The following is a 16,589-nucleotide window of genomic DNA, read 5'->3' as shown; positions in this document are numbered from 1 at the left end:
ATTTAATAAAATTGTATAGCTTGCGGTTTTGTGGTTGTGATTGTATGTATGTCTTACCTGCAAGAAAATTGTGTATCTAATGACAATACACGTCTATATAAAACTGAATATAGAGGCTTTTATCAATTTGCAAAGAAGCCACGATAACACTAGTTGGCAATATGTGGCTTCATGTTCCGATTATTTTGCTCTTAATTTGAAAACAAAACTCTACAGTTCCTGTCACAGCATAAAAAAGCTTAACAATAGATTTGCTGAATCCTCTTCAAAATCAAACATCGGCATGGTGAGGTCTTTGAGTATAAAAAGCTTTACCAATAAAAATGGCACCCCATCCGTGCTCTTTTTGGATCTTACAAGATGGCTCTCAAAATGCAACTTCAAAATAGGCAAACGTATACAGTAGTAAGTGCTCAGTTTTTATCCAAAAAATACATTTATGTTCATGCTAGAACGTGTTTTCTGTATAATTATGGGTGTTATAGGTTAGTTTGAAAATATATCAGAGGATTTTTTTCAGTCCTGTGTACATTACAGTGGACATTCATGGAAACGCGGTGCAGTTTGCTGATATCACTAGTGCTTGCAGAGTTCGCTCAACAAGGCTCCTCTGAAAATAATGGTAGATACCACTTTTTTTTTTTTCAACCTTGGCATGCATGGAGGATACGGAGGATGTCTTACAAAGCTTATAGAGAAAAAATTAGAGCTGTCGTTTTAGTACCGTGATACAGGTGACACCATGATATTGTTTCTCATTCTATCAGAATCTGATAACGGCTCATGCCTAATCCCACATATTCCCTGAAGTGCCTTCATGTACCCCAATTTGGGAATAACTGGTCTAGCTAGGCAGTAGTCTGAGGACCAGACTCTCAGTCGACATAACACATTTTTGAGGCGGGGAAAACTTGACCGAAAAGACAGTCGAAAGAACCAATCAGTGGAGAGCGGAGGCGACGTCAGAAAAGTGTCGCTTGTCGTACAGGAGAAATGGAGGCGGAGTAATTCCAACATTGCGAGCCAAAGAGAGACTAGTAATACTTATGTCGTTGTTTCTGTAAAAATCTAATGGTGTAATAAGTGTCAGCATGCCTGATAATTTAACACTGTGTTTAATGCCGAACGAAACCAATTATCATCTCTCCCGCCATTTTAAATGTTATGGAGGATGGACTTGGTTCCATCTTGGACGCACAGTTCATAGTACAGATGGTTGAGAAGGGGTCAAAAGAAAGCTTTCCAGATGCACCTCGTTTCTCTCCAAAATGTGTGTGTGGCTTACCAGGCTAGCGGCAATGATGCCACGAACGTCGACTTACGTTGAAAACCATCTTTATTAAATTTAGAAAACACCACTTTGTTAACAGCAATCGCAGGAAAGTAAAATGGAAGGAGTGCTGTTTTGGCAGGCCCAGTACGAGCCCTGAGCTTGCCCCGGTTAACATCTCCTCCGCGACGCGCCTTGAAACGTACGACAGGCGTCAAAATCAGGTAGAAAGGTTGATTGACAAAGTCCCGTTTCATGTCAAGGTACCTCTTGACACCACACAAACCGATTACACCACTTTAGGATGGAAATCGGTTTGACCGCTTGAGGGGCTTCTGCACAACTGTAGGACTGCGGGACGCACAAGTGACTTAGTCCAAGGAGGAAGTGCAAACAATGTCTATTTGTGTTTGTTGGAGAGTTACGGGGGTTGAGGGGGTGTGACCAAAATAGGGCTCCCCCCTATCACTCATCAAGGCGCTGAAAGCGGCGACTCTCTGGACGGCGAGCCCGAAATATCTTCAGGCGGGAACACTGTGAGCGTGCAGGCTCGAATGCCGCCGAGCGACTCTGGTAAGTCAAACACTTTGTGCCACTCGTCTTTCTCTGGGTCGTACTTTTGAACAATCTCCACCATGCAGCGATTGTTCCACGAGTATCCGCCCACCACATAGATTTTATTCTCAAAGACGGCCACGCCCACGTCGCTTTGGCCTCGCAACATGGCGGCGATAGGAGTCCATAAGTCCAGGGCCGGGGAGTAGTACTCGCAACTGAGCACGTCGTCGTAGTCGCTGGTGCCTCGGAAGTGGTTCCCGCCGATGACGTAGAGGCGGTCGCCCACCGTGCACATGCAGTGGAGGCCACGCACAGTGGTCATGGGCGCCTTTTGAGTCCATTTGTCCGCATCTGGGTCAAAGCACATCAGTTCCTTCTGAAAGGTGTCGTGAGTGATGCCGCCTGGAGTGAGAACAGAGAGCTAATTAGCCGCCCGGACAAGCAACGCCGGATGGGATCGGCTGATCTGACTCGGTCGCTCCCTTACATGTTGTGTAAGCGCGCCAAGCGGGTAGAAAAAAAAATGGTCGCATGCAGTAGTCATTTGGCATTCACTCTACAGTGAACTGATGACTACAAAAGCAAGAGGGCCACAATGTGCACACGCAAACAAGCACAAACAGACTGTAGACGTCGAGACGTACAAAGCTGAGGCAAAGTGTGGGGGGGAATAAAACAGGACATGTCTACAGGGAAGGCTTAAAATAAAGAGGAACACAATCCCAGCATGCATTTGGGTAGAAGCCATCCCATCCCCGCCCTTCTCCCCCAAGCAGAAACACTCAGAGCAGCAAAACATTTGCAATGACTCTACAGCAGAAACGGCTTGGGGATGCTGCCCACAAATCTTGCGCCCGCTCCATTGAGGACGCCTGAGCCGTCTTTTCGGGCCCGCCATGTGGCGCCGCCGACTCAAACCATCGAATCTTACTTTGTTTCAATAAGTAGCCCATGCAGAGAATGCACTGGGGAGGCATCCATTTGCATCCATTATTTTGAATTGCTGAATCGAAAAAAAAAAAAAAATTATATATATATATATATATATATATATATATATATATATATATAAAATAAAGCTGAAAAATATATATATATTTGTCTTGAATATTTTTTTGGATGTAGATAAAATTTCACCACCATTTGACTTCCCAATGGCATTAATTTAAATTTATTCTTGTCCACACTGAACGTCACACAGACAGCGCAAATCATTTCAAGCATTGTGCAGTCATGCGTGAGCAACTGTGTGTATATTGGAGGTGGAACATGTTATTGACAACTATTTGATTATCAAATTGAGTCATCAATTAGAGACCTAATTGTCCAAATGCTCAGAATTTCAACCTCGCGACTGGAAATTTGTCAGCGTTCTTTTGTCCCATGTGAAAGCGTATTGAAAATTTGAATCAAGATGAGACATTTATGATTGTCTTTTTCTTTTATTTTGGAAAACAATGTTCAATTTTTTTTTGCCTATTTTTGATATTACAGGACAAACCAGCAAACAAATAAATAAAAACCAAAAAATGCAATCTCTTATTGAAAAAAAACTCCTGTTTTTATAATAATGAGATGAAAGTAAGATGTTTTTAAAAATTGTTTAACAATTAATTGACTGATTGATGATTAATATGAAATTTTAAGGGTCAAACCCACAAGCAAAACATTAATAAGTATTTTCTGCTACAGTATTTCAGTTTTGCTTTTATAGTTTTATTTTTATTAAAGGAGACGAAAATTAAAATAGTAATAATAGTGCTGATTCATTGATTGACAGTAAAGGACAGATTGATAGTATTTTATTGACCAAAAATAAATAAATCAACCAAGTCATTAAAAAAAAAAGTGTTCTCTGCCATCTCAGCTTGAAAAAATGTCCTGTTTATTTGTACATTGACAAAAATTAAAACATGTTTTTAAAAATCTTATTAGTTGATTGACAGTAATCAACAGATTTATCAATTATTATGAGATTAATTTACGGACCAAACTAGCAACTAGAATATAGTATATAGTTTCCTGCAATCTTGGTTTTGGGGGAAAAAAAAAGTCAGTTTTTTTTAATTTTTACATTCAATTCATATATAAATTGACAGATTATTTGATGATTAAAACAAGATAGTTGCAGCCTTAATGTACAGTATGTCCCAGTTGGTGAGTGTCCCACAATATCAGTAGGTGACGGTGCACAGACACAAGAGGGAAAAAAAAAAAAAAAACCTCAAGACAAATGTTCAGCCTTGGGTGCAGGTCTGGACTCTTCTATGTGACATTTTACTTCTTGTTATAAATGAGTGGGCCCTTACAGCTTCATTTGGATCATGAAGGGAGGGGAGTGGTCGAGTCTAAATTTTTGTTTTGTTTTTGTTTTCCTTTCAGATGACATCATTCATGTGTCACAGACGGAAACATACTCTTTGCCCTGTCAGGCTTGATTTCAGGCCCTAACCTAGAACTGATGAGATCATGCAAAAAAAATAAATTCAACTCCTAAATGAAACCGCACCAAAATGGCTGATTTGATATCAAAGTGCTGTACAATCATCCTTGGCACCCACTCAAGTCGGCCCACTGCTTTCTGGAGGCGTGTTGTGCAAAAGCCAACACTTAACTTCATGTAACCTTGAGAGGAAGGCATTTTCTTGAATCGTTTCAAAAGATAATTCTGATAATTAGGAATGTTAAATATTACTAATACTCCTCCTCTCAGGTAAATAGCGCCGAGCGATGATATTAGTATATTGCAATATGAAGGGACACAATATGCATATTGCAATTGAATGTGTATCAATTTTGAAATATTTTATTATAACAAAGCATTAAATAAATAACTTTCCATTTCTTCTAGATTTTTGTTGTTTTATTTTCCACCAAGGCCATCTTATCAAATGACATAACAGGTCAAAGCTAAAAACAATGACGGAATGAATAGCCGTTGTACTGGGTAAATTTGTTAGCTCTGGCACATTTTGCTGATGTTTAGGGTGAAGCTGAATATGAAATTGTTCATGATAGAGAGCAAAATCGTCCAGTTGGAAACATTTGGGCCTTTAAAAAAGGGAACGACTGACAACAATGACATGGATAACGTTTTCACTGCCATAGATTATTTTACAAACATTTATTACAATGCGCATTTGACGTATTGGAGCCTAATTGCAATACTCGTCAAGCCACAACAACCAGCACCAGTGATTATTCGGCTGACTAAGTAACGTGAAAAACGGTGGTCCAGAGGCGTGGCACTGGCTGCTCCACTACACTCATCTTGAGCAGTGACGGCGCGTGGGCTGAGAGCACGTGTTGGCTTCATCCGGCTGACGGAATGTCTTCAGACAGGCGAGCGGTGCGGCCATACAACGGGAGCTGATTCACTGTGACAGAGCAACACGGAAGTGCACTTGGGCGAGGATCGCCTTGCGGAGCGGCTCTAATCCGCCTTGGGAGAGCCCGAGGTTGCTGCAGGGCCTCAGTGCAACAAAATTCTTCTAACTGCTCATTTATCCAGACTTAAACATTTCAAGACCTTTCCAGAAGCCATACTGGAAATCTAAGATGGCTGACATTTAAATGAGACTCTTGGAAACACTCCAAACTGTCCTTGCGATATGCACCTGTACAATCATCTAAAACGTGTGTGTGTGTGTGTGTATGTATATATATATATATATATATATATATATATATATATATATATATATATATATATATATATATATATATATATATATATATATATATATAAAAATAAAATATAAGTTGTATAAGACTAACATAAGTTCTTTTCAGAGCATTAAAAAGTACCTTCAGAAAACCATTCACTGCAGAAAACCAATGCTGTATTTCACCTCTACAATGCGCCGTCGCTTTCATTGCATGTTACTGCTTCGTCAAACTTCTAAATGAGTATTCCTTTGCAGGATCATACTCAGATATTCTCTCACACTAATCCGACTGAATCAAAGTGATTCCAAAAATGTAGGCTGAAAAACAAACCTCGTTAAAAACTGTCAGGCTTATCATGCATGTTGCTGTAAGAGCACAGCACCCACAGCCAGTATGGATTAACACACAGCATTTTCATGTGACACCTCCTACACAGACAGTTTTTGCTCTGGATTAGTCACACAGAGAAAAACTAGGGCTCATCTCCATAGCGCAGGATAGGCTGTTTTGAATCCCATGAAGTGAACAGCTATGGGTGTGACGATACCCAAAAATCAAGCAAGCAACAAGACCAAAACTCATGGCTCTTTACGCTCAGAAAATATATAGGTATTTTTGAAAAATTAATCACTTGAGTGTTTATAGTTCTTTTGTTCATAAGGACTAATGGGAACTTTCCCCAAAATGGAGGGCCACAGTTTGTTTAGAACGACAGGTGGCCTGGTCCAAATGATTTGGCCTACAACCAAATAACTGCTCACACCTGACCAAACGAATTGTACCGAGTGGAAAACTAAGCATTAGATTAAAACAGACCCAAGAGTGCAAGTGCGAAAGATTCCTTAGGCTGTGTTCACACTTGCGCGTGCAGCACATTTGGCTTGTCTGAAAGCAACTTTGATGCAATTGCTCTGACGGTGTGATTTATTTGGTCAAGTGTGAATGTCATCATTCGAGATTTGTTTTCCACTGTTTTTTTTGAATCAGGGAAGATGTTCATGAAAAAGATGTCGCGGCACACGACAAAATAAAAATGTGAAAAAAAAAAGTTACATAATGACAGTGATGAAGTAACATTTTATTAATGTGGAAAATGGTTCTTTCAGGTGATGTGAAGTGAGGAATGATCCAGGGCCAAAACATGTCAAACTAACTTAAGTACCTCGGTTCAATAGATGCCCCAGACCTTTTTTTCTCTTGCCCAGAAAAAAAAACATCAAGCGTATTGCAAAAACACCCGGTGACAAGGCCAACTCCAAATAAAGCTTAATTTACCAAATATTTTATGGACACCAATGCCTTAGTATGCTTTTATTTTGAAGTTGTTCCCTGGCAGTGTAACAGCTTGACTAGTCTTTCATCTGCAATTTTTGCTCTTGACTCTTGATACAAACCGCATTAGGTTGTTCTGAAATTACATCCAATAACCATTTCAGGGCGCAGACGCATGACTTAGTTCCGCTAACAGTAACACACTGTTATAGCAGCATCAAGCATAAATGAACCGCTACCTACCAGCGTTTGAGTACTCCATATAGACTGGCTTGATAGGCATAATGACTTGGGACAGTTGCCATTCCTAGTGATCTCACAGCTGCACAATTTCAGTTGGCGAATTTTTTTTCACAAAATTTAAGAGGAGATATTTGTTTAAAATGTGATGTTTGCAAATAGAAAAGTAGTGTGGTGCTAAGCACAATACAAATTTAACTTTAAAAAAATTCCAAAGCATATACAAGTTGGTCTTTTATAATTAGGTAACAATTTGTAATTTGGTCTTATGTGCTTAGAATTGTTTTATCACCAAGTACAAAATATTGTATGTATTTATTTTGAATACTTGACATTAAATTGTAATTTATTGTAGTGTTTCCAAATACCAATAACACTCGATAGCTTCAACGTTCAAGGCCTTCAATGCTATAAAATGCTGATGTTTCAAGAAAATCATGGGCTGTTAAATATTTGACAGAGAGCAAATAGGTCCCTTCAGATAAAGGCATGTTAACGAAAGTTTCTGACAGGAATTGCATACTTTTAAAAGAGCAGCTGTTACAAAATCCACAGATAAGAAGCAAGCAGAGGCTTGAATCTGTGGTCGTCCCTGGTGTGCCAAGAACCTCTCAATGAAACATCCTCCAAAAGGCTGAAGGAGACACATTTGCAGTTGGCTCCAAAACACAAACTCATTTTCTAACAGCTATACTTGTATTCATTGATAGACTGTGCTTTTTTTTTTTTTTTTTTTTTTTTTTTTTAACGGTCAAAAGGGGAGTTCTGGGTGGTTGGTGAATGGCTACAATGTCCCAAAAGTGAGCAGTGAGGTGGCTGGAAAAAACGAGTTGAGAGGCCTGAAAGTGCCAAAATGCACTCTTAAGTTATAGGTGGAATTTCGGAGCATCATACGGCATACGCCTAACAATCTGGACTGCAGTGTACATTTTAAAACCGTTTTGTGACATCTCAGCAGGTGGAAATAACACCAATGGTGCAAATATAAAGGCAATAAAAAATGAAGTTTGAACAGGTTGTTTCTTTATACTGTTTTTTTTTCCAATAAAAATGCCATTGTGAACTCAAAAATGTGCCTCTTTTGTTTGTGAATTGCCCAAGACCACAGTCCTAAACTACTAAACTGCACATCCCACACAATTTAAACAAATGAAAAAAATGTAAAATAGAAATATTAAAAAAAAAAAGCTACTAAAAAGTCATTTAATACAAGCCCATTTTAGACCCTCATTTAAGCTAAAACTTAAAAAAATACATATATTGGGTGCATGAGAAGTTTTACACATTAGAAAAACTAAAAGGATAAAAGATAAGCAATATTACACGGCTGCGAGAACTAAAATATCTCAAAGGAAAATTTAAAAACAATTGTGCTCATACCATGCACTTTTACAACTGTTATAATATATGCAGATATGACACCAAATTGTAAACTGGTGATATATGGTGGCCACTTACCTGATATATACATATAGCCGCCATAGACGGTCCCAGCATGCCCATAGTGTGGCTCGTTCATTTTGGCAACATACGTCCATTCGTTCGTCCTTGGGTTATAGCACTCCACGGTAGCTAAAAGACAACCGAGTGGGAAAAGGGAGCGTATTAGTATAAAGTAGGTCAAGACACAACTGAGGAGGACAAACAGCAGCAAATGAGGCCTTGGAGGGTCGCAGCGTGTGAGCTAAAGCACAACTTTGAAGGGCGGGCGGAACATCCTGAAAAAACACATCAGTAGGGAAAAAACAGGAAATTGGAAGATTGTAAGACTGTCAAAGTTTCCAAAGAGGTTTTCATAAAAATCGGAAACGATCCGGGAGGAAAGGGAAAGAAAAAAACCCATGATGATTCAGGGAATGATTTTTATAGGTAATTTGACTGTGAAGAACGCTTTGTTCTGTGTTGCCGCTACAGGAGCCTTCATAACACAAGAGTAAGTGTGAAGTTCCACAGTGCATCGAGAAAAAGCTATGATGCGATCTCTCCTTGTTAACTGTCATCTGCATAAGCAAACACAAAAACAGCCAAGCAGAATGCACACAATTCATTTATAGTTTGAGTGGTGTCATTTCAGAGACACAACAAAACCAGAACACTTAAATTAGTCAAGAGCTTTATTGGCAAAGTCTTATCAACCCTGCAGGCAAGCAGAGAGTTTCTCAGTCGGTGGGATGAATGAATACTTTGCCCATTCATCATTGGTCATTACAAATGACCTTGAACTGTGTGCATAATTGCAGTTGCTCTAAAGGAAAAAGTAAAAACATTGAAGTGCAAAAACCTGAATATTGTGCATCAGAAAATTATCTTTGCTGGTATGCTTTCAAGTACAGCTGTCAATGTATCAATTAATAAGTAATCAATTTATTCGACAATCATTTTCTTAATTGAGTAATCGTTTGAAGCTATTCTTTAAAGTCAAATTATAAGCCGACCATGAACCAGAGACTTAATCAGTTTCAAAAAGTGAAGTACAACAATCCCTAGTGCAGGGGGCACTGGGTAGTACATATTTACTACAGATGTTTCTTAATTATTGTGAGGGATCAATGACATGATCAGGGTCTTCACATAAACTGGTAGCCCTTCATATTACGCGTTATCAAATAAGTAGCTTTCGGTTTCAAAAAGGTTGATGAATTTTGCCCAAGGGAAATATGGCTTGGTTGTTGTTAAGACATGTTTTTAATTACAATACAAAATTAACAATAATTGCTAAGTAAAGTCGAAATGAGAAAAAAAATTGTAATACACTTTAATGCAAAATAAAATTTTTATCCGATTGATTGAATAATAGATTGTAAAAATAATTGATAGTGGCAGCCTGCTTCAAAGTTAGCAGATGAAAAGCTTTATTGTGATTAGAGTGACCTTAATAGCCTGCAGATTTTTTTTTTCCCCCACCTCTTGCAAATCTTAATGGAACCATTGGGCCAACTGGGAGATCATGAGTAAGAGTGAATCAAGCCACAGTATTTTTGTGACCTTCACATTTGGTTCAAAACACAGGGGAGAGAACCCGGTAATTGGATCGGCAAGCGACAAGTGTTCTGTGGAGGCCGATTAGTCCAAATAATCTCAGGGGATTAAGAAAAGAGGCAAGAAGAAGAAAAAAAATGCATAGAGCTCAGTTTAGCGATTGCTTTGTTGGGGAAAAAAAAAAAACTCATGCCAGAGAGAGAGAGAGAGAGAGACTGACTGTTGAGCACAAAAAAAGTATCTCGCTGACTTGGAACACTCTGCCTGATAAAGAATTCTAAGAGAAGGTGATTAAAAGATCTGATTGAACCCTAAACGACCATTAAAAACAACTCGGCATATTCTTTCATTGCCACCAGTGACCTTAAAAAGGCTTCCATGGAAACCGGTTACAAGATGAAATCTGTCATTGGTGTCCTTAAGCCTGACTGTGCTGTAATTACTTCGCCTACCTAAATGCCTAAAAATCTGGTCAAACCCACAAATCCGACAATGCAGTTCTAAAGAACATCTTACCAAAAAAGACTCTAATTACATCACTACACGATGCCTTTGTTCTGTTTCAACTCCTATTCACACAATGGTAGGAACAAAGGAAGGGGCCAGGTAACATGCGGAACTTGTGAGACGGAACCGGCCGGGAGCTGGACAGCCAGTGAATTGGGCTTTTTAGTCTAATTATACTTATCAGAAAAAGATGACTGCCTCAATGGTGGACATTTTCAAAAAGCTCTATTCAAATATTGAGCAGTGCAAAGTAGTCCACAATTTATGGACACACTATATTTCGTAAACATATTTAACTCAACGGTACAAATGACGTCTGTAGCCGTCAACGGCAGTGAACAAGTTAAAGCGACATCATATGCTGAACTGTAAATTATGCCCTAATTGCACATATCTGATTATTAGAAATAATTCTGCTGTATGTTTTTTAGACATATTTTAAAGCACGTTGCCGATGTGTGAAGAGTTGGCCTTAGTTTCTATATCACTTATAGAAGGCGGATCTGGAACCAATTAGCTGCAAAGAGCAGAATTGGGTAAAGAAGACAATAGAAGTGCAAGCGAAAGTTAAAAATAAACCAAAATGCTGCCTGTGTGTCTTCTTTTTATTAAAACATCTAATTGTGTTCAATATCTCATGTATTTTGCTGTTTTGTTTTTCATCACGTGTAGAAAGAAGAAAGACAAGAAAGCAACTCACCAAGCTCCCCTGCCGCATTCCTTCCCCCAACAGCGTAGAGGTGTCCCTTGAGCGCGCTGAGGTGGAAGAAGGTCCGCTTCTCATTAAGGCACGCCACCTGCATCCATTTGTTGTAGCGCGGGTCGTAGCGGAAGACGGTGTCCACCGCCGTCTTGCCTTTGGTGTCATAGTTGCTTTGGCCCCCCACCACATAGAGAAAGTTGCCGATGACGGCGATGCCGTGCTGGTAGCGCGGCGCATCCATGGGCGCCAGCGCTTTCCATTCGTGCGCCTTTTCGTCAAACAGGCGCAGCTCCTTGCTCACCACCAGCTGCTGGCGCAGCACGCCGCCCAGTGTGACCAGGTGAGCGCTATCCGAGCGGATGGCCGTCCGTTCCGACTGCATGACCGGTTGCATGTACGGCATCATTTGGTAGTTGCTCGCTTCCAGGAGGAGGTTTACGCACGTGTTGTCCGTGCGCATGAAGTCCACCGTCTGCACGTGATTGATGAGCTCCTGGGGATTCATGAGGGGGAAGCGGATGTTCTTCATCAGCTTGGAGGCGTAGTCCATGCGACTGTCTTCGTAGCGGAGCCAGCGGCAAGCCGCCTTGAACAGGTCCAGTTCGCTGCAGTGTTTCAAGCTGTTGCTGGACAGCACAAAAGCCAAGCGCTCAAATGGCAGCTTTACAAATTCGCCGGTGCCCAAAAGTGAGGGGAAGTTTTTCAGGATGAAATTGTTGACATATTTGTCCACCTCTGTCAGGTTATACGTGTTGGCGATGCGGCCCACCTCCACGCAGTTGTCAAGGGAAACCTGCGGGTGGCAAAAGGGTGTGCATTAATTGAGTAGTGCCGCAACTCAACTGTTTCAATAATTCATGCATTCATCTTATTTTTTCCATTAATCGGATACAAAAAAAAGAACATTTTAATAAAAACGTGACATGTCACAAAATACAGAAACAAATTCATTACAATTTAGTAACTACTTTGGTCGTTGACTTTCAATGATACAGCACATGTTTTATTTGGATTCAGTACAAAGATAATTACTGTATTTTCCGGACTATAAGGTGCATTGGTATATAAGCCGCAGCAGCAAAATCTGAGCAAAAAAGTGATTTTTGCCACGGATACGCCACAGGTAATGACATCAGATCTTTACGCAAAAAGGCGGTATGTGAAGTTTTTTTTTTTTTTGTAATTGTCTGGCAACAGCAACATCCTCTCTTTAACAGACTGGACAAGCCAGTATGTTTAGTCCCAACATATTTATAGAAAATGGATGGATGGATATTTTCAACACTAACAAAATACTTTTAGTTAAATAGCAGTTCAAAATCAAAACCAATTCTTCAATAGCATCTTTTTTGTCTACCTTTGTTTGATAGTTTTTTTAATGAACATAACACAATCTGCATAATTCATATACAATCAAATATATATATATATATATATATATATATATATATATATATCTTCACATATACTGTGTACTGTATATACAATTTACATTCTCTTATTAAATTAAGACATTTAGAGTTTTTTAATATATTGTTTTAACTGTTTTTGAGCACAGCCATTGATTCATATCTTTTCAGTTCTATTTGATAGTTCATAGTCCATAAATTGACACCTTGAACTTGCTTGCTAGTGGCTAGCAAAAACACAAAACAAAAAACAAACAAACAAAAAAAACACAGATAGGCTGCAGGGGTCAAAACATGAGAAAAAAGTCGCAGCTTATAGTCTGAAAAACACAGTAGTTTGCTTTTATGGAAAACTCCCAAAAATATATACTGTTGAAAATCTGAAATTTTGAGAAGGGATGCATGAGTGTACGGGCCAATTCCTGGCCTTATTTCAAGGTATGTGCGATGGTGGCAGCAGGAGGAGGGCAAACAGCAGAAAAAGAAAACTTAATGATACAAAGATACCTTTTCTTCATTTCTGCTGTCCCGCAGTGTTCAAGTCATCCTGGTAAGCTCCTGTATGTGTTCCCGGCTTCCAGAGATGTGCAATAATATCCGAGCAGCCATATTAACGAGCTTGTTGCGTTTGATTCAAATTGGAATTTTGAGATTTCAATTTTTGTTTTGGATTTCAGTTTTTGTCTTGTTGTACAGTGTTTCGTTTCGTTTCTTTTATATGCTAAGTCATTTCCATAATATAAAGAAAAAAACCTGCACAGAGGCGACCGTATGTTGTCACTTTATCATCAAAATATCAATGTATTAGATACGTAAATTATAACAATAGATTTCTCCTTGTTTTTGCCGTATTTTTTCTCACCAACACGTGAGATGGCACAGATCTGTTTACTGTTTTGAAGAGCAAAAATGGCAGAAAAAGAAGGAGAGTAATAAGTGGTCCGCAATTAAAGGGCTAAATCCAGCATATTGCCACATTTTGGCCTTAAAAAAAAAGAAAAACTGAACAAAGTTGCTGTTTGTTACCACTGCAAACAAATACTATGTTCAGTGGAAAATAAAATCACATATACTGTGTACTATATATAAAATTTACACATCGCAAATTTACTTAAACTGTTATACATTCTCATTAAATTTAGAAATACATAAATATATTGGTTTTTTTTAATAATATATTGCTTTAACTCTTTATGAGCACAGCCTTTAATTCACATCTTTTCAATTTTATTTGATAGTTGTTCCATAAATTGACACCTCGAACAGACACACACACATGCGACGTCATCATCCAGCCAAAACATCTAGCAGCATGTCAACGTCTAAATTGTGCTCCAACTCCAAACCGTTCAGCGAGCCAGACAAGACGAGTGCTCCCGGCAGCAACAAACTCAACCGTCAATAATGGACTTGTTCTCCAAAAATGTAACAAGGAAGTATGAGAGCAACTCACCAAGGAGCTGACCAAAAAGGTAAAAAAAAAAAAAAAAATCTCCTTTCCATAATTTCTTTTTTTAATTAAATCACATTTCAAGCTGTAATATGTGCTGAATCATTGATGTCAATGATGTCTAGGTTCTTAAAAAAAATATAGAATATAGAATTTGTTTATTTTAATAATTATTTTTTGTTTTTTAGTCATTAAAATAAATGCCTTCTTTTTTAGAACAAACATTATCGAATATATCGCAATACCTATCGCAATACACCTTTGCCGTATCACAATATACTTTTAAGACCCAATACCCAACCCTAGTAATTAGTAAAAAAAAAAAAAAAAAAAAAGGATTGGCAATTAATTAGTGTACAACTGGTGAAAGTGTTGCGCTGTATTAAAGCACTGTGTGCACGCAGACTTACCCCAGATATAAGAAAGACCTTGCAGAAATCCAAGACCGGAAGGATTTGTAAGAAGCTGGCTGCCTCAAGTGTGTCTTGCAGATTCTCCATGTTGAGCGACAACTTGGCAGTGTAGATGAAGTCGATGATTTTCTTCAGGCCTATTCGGTTAACTCCGTGGAGCTTGATGCACATTAAATCCTGTTCTTTCATCCCACCTGCATCAAGGCAAAGCGGAGCGTAAGCAAAAAAGTAGATGCAGCTGCACAACTAATACATAATCTTCTTTGACTGACAGGTCTGGGAGCAGCTGCGTCCATGCTAAGTTTTTAGAGAGGCGGATCAACAGTTACATTTAACATTTTCATTGCCAGCCCAGTGAACTTCCTTCACTATCACTGACAAGTATTTTTAAACAGGAATAAGTGAGCGAGTATGATTCCACTTCCCTCTAAATGTTCAACAAGGAAACAACTTTACTGAAGCACAACCAGCAATAAAGAAGGCCCTGTTTTAGATACAAAAGCTCAACACAGAGTCCAATGGGCAAAACGGGGTAAGACTTTGTTTTGTGTAGGTATTGAGAATTCTCTAAAATAGCTCAATCAGTGATTGATATGATTGAAATGCATTTTTGACTTGTATAGTTGCCGAAGGCAGTAAATGAGTGAACTTATTTACTGTTAGGCCAGGGAAGAAAGAAATATCTTTCATTGTCTATGCGTGTCATTGGGAGTGAATTAGTTAAAAAAATTAAATGAGTTCCCAAATACTTGGTTTTACAAAAGCATATGATGCCCGTGTGCACATCTTTTGCTTGTGTAATTTCAAGCTATTATGCCTTATATGGTGCTCTTTGTCTACAACTGTCATTTAGAACCTAATTTCAGCTAATTCTTAATGGCTTGGCATTCAGGTTCTCACAACAGCGTGGGGCGAAAGAACAAGGTCATTCTTAGTTGAACAAGTAATAGTGACCTAACTGGTAGTTTGTCAAAGTATGAATGTGATCAAGAATAATTGAAAAAGAAAAGCCTTTACGTGAGAATACATTAGTGGAGAAAACAGATTAATCAGCCATTAAATGAATCAACGATGAACATCCTACGCACAAGTTATTGGAGAGAGACACCGGAGGAGCAATTACATTGAGTCATTTCTGGCCCACCTGTGAACATGGCTTTGAAATAGTCAGAGGAAGAGGCCATCATTGCTCGATGAACGGGAAAGGCTTCGTCGCCATCACCAGCTACAAGAGTCACATCACATAGCAGTCCCTCTATCCTAAGCTGGTCGAATCCCTACAACACAGATACAACAGATGTTAACATGAATTGTTGACTATTCTTTTGTGTGAAGAACCCTGTTCAATCCATACTCCAAAATACAAGGTGAACCATACAAAGCTTATATTTAGATTCTCATTGAAAAGGAGTGCATATAATGCAATTCTCAAAAGGTTGTGAAAAATGTTGGGAGAATTGTGCTTGCAATCATCTCAAGGTTAACGCTGAGAATGAATGGAGCCCTCACCTGAAGAACCACTGAGCTATGGGTGTTGCTTGTGAAAAAACGTGTGTTTCCAGTCTTTGAGGCCTGAAGGTGAGCACAGATGCCCATATCACCGTAGCCCAGCGCCACTTTCATGTGAGTGTCGTCGTCCTCCACGAGGGATCTGGGAAGAGGAACAATCAGCTTTTGTTTCACTTGCCTGTATTTCCGCAGTGTACAATACAGTTCAGCTCCATTCTGTACAACTTTGAACATACCAAAATGTACCACACTGCATGGAAACTGGATGCTGATGGCCATAGTGTGCATCATTCCAACAGATGGAACAGTATGAAAATTTATTCCCACCATCACCGCCAATTTTATTTTGAATGTTAAAAAAATACAAAACTCCTCTATGTATTTCTGGACAGTTGTAAAGAGCGGCAAGCAAAGTGGATTTTCATGCAGGCAAGACAACACACGATAAGGGCCTGACCATTTTTTGGAGGCTGATAATAATATAAATAATACGAATTAGTGATTAATCCATCCATTAACATTGACAGGCATTGACATGAAAGGACATCAACGAGAACCCTAGCGAGGAGTGCCATTAATGTCAAATAATGTCAACTACCGTATTTCCCGG

The 16,589-nt window shown here is 39.0% G+C and overlaps 1 protein-coding gene across 6 annotated transcripts in view; it reads right to left on the bottom strand.

The window, feature by feature from the left end:
- Positions 1–1,318: 1,318 nt before the first annotated feature.
- The window catches only part of klhl13 (kelch-like family member 13), a 33,828-nt gene continuing 18,557 nt past the window's right edge, over positions 1,319–16,589 (bottom strand). For 5 of the 6 annotated variants that reach the window (XM_088441788.1, XM_088441786.1, XM_088441789.1 and 2 more), the window contains 6 exons: positions 15,980–16,121; positions 15,615–15,747; positions 14,468–14,664; positions 11,196–11,991; positions 8,468–8,581; positions 1,319–2,230 (listed from right to left, as the gene is read on the bottom strand). In XM_088441788.1, the coding sequence (XP_088297914.1) occupies positions 1,743–2,230; positions 8,468–8,581; positions 11,196–11,991; positions 14,468–14,664; positions 15,615–15,747; positions 15,980–16,121 (1,870 nt within the window). In that variant the 3' untranslated portion in view covers positions 1,319–1,742. The other variant, XM_088441790.1, reaches the window with a different exon arrangement.

The sequence above is a fragment of the Hippichthys cyanospilos genome, chromosome 18, assembly GCF_059441005.1.
Source record: "Hippichthys cyanospilos isolate Australia breed blue-spotted pipefish chromosome 18, RoL_Hcya_1.0, whole genome shotgun sequence".
NCBI lineage: Eukaryota > Metazoa > Chordata > Actinopteri > Syngnathiformes > Syngnathidae > Hippichthys > Hippichthys cyanospilos.
The sequence above is the reverse complement of the archived record's forward strand: the minus strand, read 5'-3'. Positions and strand labels throughout refer to the sequence as shown.